A 7,124-nucleotide genomic window follows, 5' to 3' on the forward strand; every position below is an offset into this window, starting at 1 on the left:
GAAAGGCAACCAGATTCAAGCTACTATTATGCATCTCATCATTCATAATTAAAAAACCTTTGTTTCTTTCTTTCTTTTTGTGTGTGTGTGTTTTTTGGTTTGGGGGGGGCTTCTCTCTACACCAAAGAAAACTTTCGATTCACCTTACTGATTCGGTCTGGAAAGCCAGCGTAAAAACACCTTGATATCTTCCACACAAACAAGGCATGCAAGAAGTAACCCCAGCTTTAGATATTGACTAATATCTCGGTCAAATCAGTGGTGTTCAGCATGAAATTGCTATTTCATACTTTTACAGACCCTAAATGACCATTCCTGGAGTAAAAGTAACTTGCAATTCCAACAGGGTGGCAAAATTTTCCTACTACTTCTTCAGATGGAGAGATGTAGCTTACTGCAAATGATTACCACCTTCCTTCTTTCAGTCTGAAATTGCTGATGGCACCATCATATATGCCGTTTGCAACTTGCTACACAATAGCTTGACAAACAGATGAATGAACACCTTAAAACACCATTATACCAGTCATTGGTCTGCTTTTAAACCTTCAAACCAGCCACAAGCAAGAAGCAAGGAACATAGACAAGCTTTAAACTTTGACTAATACCTGAATCAATCAGTGGTATTTCCAGGTGAAACTACTCTTTCATACACTTACAGATCCTGTGTGACCTTCCTGGAGCGGAATAATCCCTTGCAAACCCAAACCCTACGTTTGCCAGAATGTTTCCCGCACCCTACTTGAAATGTGAATTTCGCATTCCATTTTCCTGTTCAGATAAGTTTTGAATCTCCACAGATGCTTCATGCACTCTTCCAGCCCAAGATTAGATTGTGCTTTGCACTAGACACGAGCTCTCTTGTTACTACAAGATGGGCACTTATACTGCTTTATGTGCTCAGCTCTAGCAGGTGTGATTTTCACACAACTTCCATGAAACCACCTCTCACATATATCACAACAAATCCAGAATTCATCAGCCCCATAGCTCTTACCACAACTGCCACACAAAGTGTTCTCGTGTTCATCCTCATCATCTTCCGGTACATCTTCCTCATCCTCCTCATAATCTTCTGCTTCTTCCTCGTCATCCTCTTCGCTGTAGGATGGACGAGGTTTGCTAGACTTCTGCAGAAATTCAAAACTTTTTATTAATATGTGAATACTCTTCGAACAGTTAATCCTCGACGCATCAAAAATAATTAGGCCCCTCCACCCGCAAGCTTCTCATCTGAGCATGCCATCAAACTGTGACTCTGCCCTAGATTACTGTGACTCTGCCCTAGATTAATGGGAAAGTAAGAATAGCAACGACGACTATTCTTGTTTCATACAGATATCTCACCGTCTTTACACCAGAGGAGTTAGATCTATTAGCATTGTTGTTCACAGTAGCCTTTTCTTTAAGAGGCTTCCTTCCCGTAACAATATCAAGAACTGTTGGCAGATCTGTGATCATGCTGAAGAGTCGTTTCCTGTTCGTCAGCGTCACACAGCAAAAAAATGATTAAGAGCTTGGTCGCTATAGGTCCGAGTCCCCTCCCCCCTCCCCCCCCCAATTGCTATCCCAGTAAGCAAGCCAAAGACCTATTCGACGAAAGCAATGTGAGACCCTCTATTCAATTCTTATTATTTATTGGAGCGGGGGGGGTGCGTACATATCTGGTTCCGTGAATTACTACTAAAAAAACCTGTAATTTATATAAGCCCTTGGCCTCTTTATGCCTTTGATGTAATGACAAAAAAAACGACGAAATAAGGTCAGTCATGAACATAAGATCGCTTTTCAGCCTAAAGTATAGCAACTGGACTGACCTCTCAGCTTTGTCGAATCTTGCACCGAAGTAAAATGCAACGGCTATAAGCCATGCGTCACTATGAACAGCTACCAGAGACAGCCAATCCTTGCGTTGCATGCCATCTCGAGCGAAATTGATACCTAAAGCTGGCTCAGGAAGCTCCGGCGGAACCTCCTCGGCAGGCAGATTGACTTCCCAAGCTTCATCGGGAAATCCATAAAGACACAAATTCTCTTTATCTGCACAGGCGAGGGAAAATTAATCACACGCAGCAACAAAAGGACAACACGGGCTCGAAATTGAAAGCGAGAAACTTGCTGTGGATGAAGCCGCGGCACGAACCTGGGTCGCATTGTTGGCAGAAGGAGTCGACATCTGCATCCAAAAAACACAGGAAAGGGGGGGAAAGAGGTCAATCAGGAGACAAAGCGAAGAGGGGGGAATTGAAAGGTAAGAAGAAAGGGACGGGGGAAACCAGAGGTGAGAGCCTTGATGACGCCGGTGCGGCGACCGAGGAAGTCCTTGAAGACCTCTTCAACGGAGCGAGGGTTTGGGGGGGAATCCATGGGGAAGGGAAGGGGGGGTCAAAACTTCATGCGGGGGAGGGAGAAGGGAAGGGAAGCAGGAGGATATGGTGATCGGCCATGGCGATGGCGAAGATGGTGATGAAGAAAATGAAGAAGAAGAAGAAGAAGAAGATGAAGAAAATGAAGAACACGAAGAAGATGACCATCAAGTTTTTTATTTATTTACTTTTTTTTTTTTTTGGCTTTCATACATACACCAGATGCTACGTACGTACCTTCCTCCGTATGTATTTTATTCCTCTCTACCCTATACGTATTTTTCTACCCCCTTCCTTCTCAACGGCTTCGTCCACCCTACCACCACCACTCACATCACTTGAGCTCCCCCCCTCTCATTCAAAATTTGGCTTCTTGCCAATCTCGCGTGGCAGCCCTACTGTAGGGTGCCTGCCTACCGGGTGTTCAATCCCTACGGGAGCAGAGCCAAGTCAAAGTGCTCCTAGATTGGATCAAACCAGGTGGGTGAGTGGGCGTGTGCACTCCATATATATATACAAAAAAAAACAAATTGGCTTCTTTTGCTATCAGGTGCTCACCCACCTGGCTACTCATGCTGTTTGATTCCATTGAGATGCCCCCTGTTGCCTATCAACAGGAGATGTGCCCCTCGTATTTGGCTCTCTGTGTGAGTGGGAGAAAAAAAAAGGCTTCTTAGCTCACTCTCACCATGGAGCTCGTGATGTGGATCATAGTCCATCACAAAATGCTAAGGTGAAGGGCTTACAATTCGTCATCCAACGCCCCTCCTTTCAGCCTTTACCTTCAAGAAAATGCTGAGGTGGAGGGTAGCAATTTTTGCAACCTCCTTTCCTCCCTTGCCTTGGAGAAAACGCCTTCAATCGCCCTTTCTTAAGAAAACTTCAAGGGTGCAAGCGCCCTTCTCACCCACCCCGTCCCTCGAGAGCTCTCTACTTTCCCATCATCCCCCCTCACAAGCACACGCATCAAAATTTGGCTCCATGGTTGCTATCACACTGCAATCATGAATATGTCATTATCAATCACAAATGCTAAGAAGAAGGGTTGAAATTTCATCAAGCAATGCCCTCCTTTCACCCATAGCATTTGAGAGGGGGTCATAGCCACCAATTCCTCAAAATCACGAGTGCGAGTGCTTACCATACTGAGCGCCCTTGATTTTGAGGAATGAGCTCACTGGGGTTGTTTTTCCCTAGCTCACCCTCATGGACCCCACTCTTGTTTCTCTACAAGAGTTGTACGTCATCTCTTCGTCTACCAACATAATGTATGCCTTTGCTCCATCTCTCTATATGGCCACCACAAAAAACGCCCTTTGGGCAAGGCTACACAACACATAGATAAGACATTTCCCCAACCTCTGAAGAAAAAACAAAAATTCCATGTATAGTGGATGCCCTTCCATCATTATTATCGTGGGGACAACAAAATCAAAGTAGTCAATGAATTCAGCAACAATGGCCTAAGTTTTCCCATTAAAATAAATAATCGAGTTGTGCACTACCTTTCATGGTCGTAGGGATTCTATTCATATGTTTATACATACCACACACGAGTAAAATGCAGCCCTAGCAACAAAACTCCTACACTTACCAATTAGCAAGTCCAACTATCATTTTCACGTATATTGCACCTAAAAAGTGTGTGGTAGTTACAAGAAAAAGTGACCTTCACAAGTACCATCTATTACACATTGGTACCCCACTAATTGTTGTAGTTTCGTAGGATTTCCTATAGCCATGAGGATTTGTAGGTAGTTGTTAAAGATAATGAGTCATTGAACCTATCAAAATAGCTCTCCCATAATGACCATTTGACACCAACATTTTAGCAATACCTTCATTAGCAATGATGGGTATTTAGGACACTTCCATGCATATAAACTTGGCATTCATAACCATTTCAAGTGGCCTCTAAATTTCATTCATAGCCATTTCAAGTGGCCTACATATTTTCCAAGTTTAGCAAAACCCATGAGTGGTCAGCTAGCTACCTACTATGATTCAAACTCATTGCTTTAACACATGTAAAGGAAAAATATCCATGACAATTTAGGAGCTATGTATCTTTCATAGAAAGTTGTGTTACTTTTAAAAGTAAGGTCAAAATGGTTCCATTGGCTTTGAATTATGTACACATTGGGGATAATGCTTTTGCATGTATTGAGTATATCTTTAAAGAAGTAGGACCAACATGATGGACTAAGCTTAGATTAAGCCACTACATTCACATGTACCCCTAAACGTTTATAGGTAAATGTCACAATTTAAGCGATCTCAATGCACAAAGCCAAAGTAATAAAGTACTCGAGTCTTTGAATATGAGAGTGGTCATCTATTTGCTACACAATCTTCTAACTTGTCTTGATGCATAGACATCAAGAATGTGTGCAAATCAGGCTAAAGGACATAAACTACATTAATGCATATCTAGAAATAAAACTCACTAAAACATGCATTTTAAAGGATGGTGGCTATTGACAAAGCATCATGTGACCAAGCATAAGCACAACCACATTACCCTATAAGATTGTGAAACCGTTAGTTTTGTTAGTAGCGGCACAAATTTCATGTGAAAGCAATGGTGAGACATTTGGATTCTCAACCTTGCCAAGCGCACCCTTGAGCCATCAAAAGAATAGCCCAACAATGGAATGAACACACTTACCCATTGAAAATGGCACTCTTCTTGCAAGAAGAGACAATGCTGCCATGGTATCTTGCATATACACACTACACATCCACAACATGTATGTCATCTACAATCATCAAGCACACCAACTATCAATACATTCATATATTCTAGAAGAACAGAAAGAGGCATCTACATCTATATCTCCTCGAGATTTCTTTTGAGGAACATTACTATAGCCTCGTCAATTTCGGCCAAATTATTCCAAAGTAGGCTAAATTGTTGCACACACTCCTATAATTCCATGCTTACTTTCTTAATCTCTATCTCTCTTTCTTTTATGCACCTTGAGACATCCTCAATTATGCTCAGTATTGCCCTTGTGTGCCTCTACCTTTCTCCTTGAAGGCTTTTTTCATCGACTCTTTCTAAAGACAAATAACTGTTACCTCCAATGGTTTATAATTTGAGATCCAAAGAGATCATGGAGATGAGCATAGGGGACCATTGTGGAAACAATCAACACTCAACACTCTCACAGTCACTATGGGGACACTTTGAGCATGAATATCTACATATGTATGAAGTCTCCTAATCCTACAGAGTGCCCTTGACATAGAATAAGAACTATCTGCATCCATCAAAGAATCCTCAAGCAATTCCTTAGCTTAGGGGACCATCACGAAAACAATCAACCGGTAGATTTCTTTGATGAAACTACTTTACCTATTGGTATAGCAACACTCAACACTCCCAGTCACTATGGGGACACTCTGAGCATGAATATCTACATACGTATGAAGTCTCCTAATCCTACACAGTGCCCTTGACATAGAATAAGAATTATCTGCATCCGTCAAACAATCCTCAAGCAATTCCTTTGTGGCCTCCTCTAGGTGATAAAGAACCCAACCTAGCCATAGATATGGAGTACAAAGTAGGAGCGCCCTGTAAGCCTTTAGAGAGCAAATCAAATGGTCACCATTGCCGGAGAAGAGCTCCTAATGCTCATGATCACACTGATACTCTTGGAGATAGGTTTTGAGATCTATTTGCAAAGTGATTCCAGTGGCCACACTAATACTTGTGGAGATTAGCGCATAAGCATTTTCAATGCATTACATGAAAAAGAGAACAACATATGAACAAAGGTGATCTCGGACTATGAATCTTGTAACATTCATACGAAAATTGCATTTGTAGAGCTTCATGAATGCATCTATACTTACAATGATGGCTGCAATTTGCAATGGATGATGCTAGAACACAATCTCAAGCCTTGCACCTGCATCAGCACCATTATCATCACCAACATGCATGCCATATGTTGGACAAAGAAGCTGATTCGCAACCATAGCAGATAGGAGTCTCTCCTTCATTAAATTCTCACAATCCTCCCCAGTATTGAATGTTAGAAATGAAATCCCAATGAAGGGTATCCCGCAACAGAAGATTGATAGAGCATCCCTAGGAATTACACACGGTAGTTTTTCAATACAGAATAAAAACTTCTTAGGTGTACTTCACAACCATGTGTGTGTGCAAGCCAATAATTAGATAGTGCTCCAACAAAGATATAGAATCCACAATTATATATTTCCATCCAAAAACCGACACAATACAAAAGAGATGAAGAGTCCAACCAAACCATGGTCCTCTAATCTTACCAAAAGTTCTACTATCTCCTTGGCATTTCTAGATCCCTGAGTCCATGTCCTCCTACTGCTCTTGTGTAAACTCTCCATCCAATGATCCCTCCACCCTACTTCCTGGGGAGTCAGCCTACGTGGGTGACTTCTAGAAGCTTAGTCTGCAGCCCTCCAACACTCTTCTCTTCGCCTCGATGTAAGCCTAGAAGAGGCTAGTATACTTCAAATTGTTGCTTGTCGTTTGCTTCTTCAAGTGATGTCTTATGAGGTTGACATGGCCTCCCTATATAGGGGCAAAGCCCCTCCAAAACAACCAATTGGTAGGGGGGAAAGGGGCTGACCCAATAAGCCCCCCACCCTTCTTTTTCTCTCCCCATAAACCCTATGGTGGGGGCTTATAAACATAGGTTTACCTAGACCTTCTTGGCCATGGGGTAGGCTTCCACTGGCCCTAGGTAAGCCTGCCCAAACAGCCCT

At 42.3% G+C, this 7,124-nt stretch overlaps 1 protein-coding gene across 1 annotated transcript; it reads right to left on the reverse strand.

The window, feature by feature from the left end:
• Positions 1–318: 318 nt before the first annotated feature.
• LOC147888368 (PHD finger protein ALFIN-LIKE 3-like) lies at positions 319–2,518 on the reverse strand. The gene is made up of 5 exons (XM_087392231.1): positions 2,277–2,518; positions 2,144–2,176; positions 1,818–2,040; positions 1,348–1,477; positions 319–1,130 (listed from the first exon to the last, which is right to left on the reverse strand). The coding sequence occupies exons 1-5, from the start codon at positions 2,365–2,367 to the stop codon at positions 846–848; spliced, it is 762 nt and encodes a 253-aa protein (XP_087248357.1). The 5' UTR covers positions 2,368–2,518; the 3' UTR covers positions 319–845.
• Between the last annotated feature and the right edge of the window lie 4,606 nt (positions 2,519–7,124).

This window comes from Dipteris shenzhenensis, chromosome 21 (genome assembly GCF_047967505.1).
Source record: "Dipteris shenzhenensis isolate YYH24624 ecotype China chromosome 21, Dip_SZ_1.0, whole genome shotgun sequence".
In the NCBI taxonomy this organism is placed as follows: domain Eukaryota; kingdom Viridiplantae; phylum Streptophyta; class Polypodiopsida; order Gleicheniales; family Dipteridaceae; genus Dipteris; species Dipteris shenzhenensis.

What these genes read in the sequence shown, in the direction of transcription:
- LOC147888368 (XM_087392231.1), bottom strand. Translation starts at nt 2,367, where the DNA reads ATGGATTCCCCCCCAAACCCTCGCTCCGTTGAAGAGGTCTTCAAGGAC. An exon ending in CATCAAGGCTCTCACCTCTG is followed by an intron (nt 2,177 to 2,276) that starts GTTTCCCCCGTC and finishes TTTTGGATGCAG; the next exon opens with ATGTCGACTCCTTCTGCCAA. An exon ending in CTGCCAACAATGCGACCCAG is followed by an intron (nt 2,041 to 2,143) that starts GTTCGTGCCGCG and finishes TCGCCTGTGCAG; the next exon opens with ATAAAGAGAATTTGTGTCTT.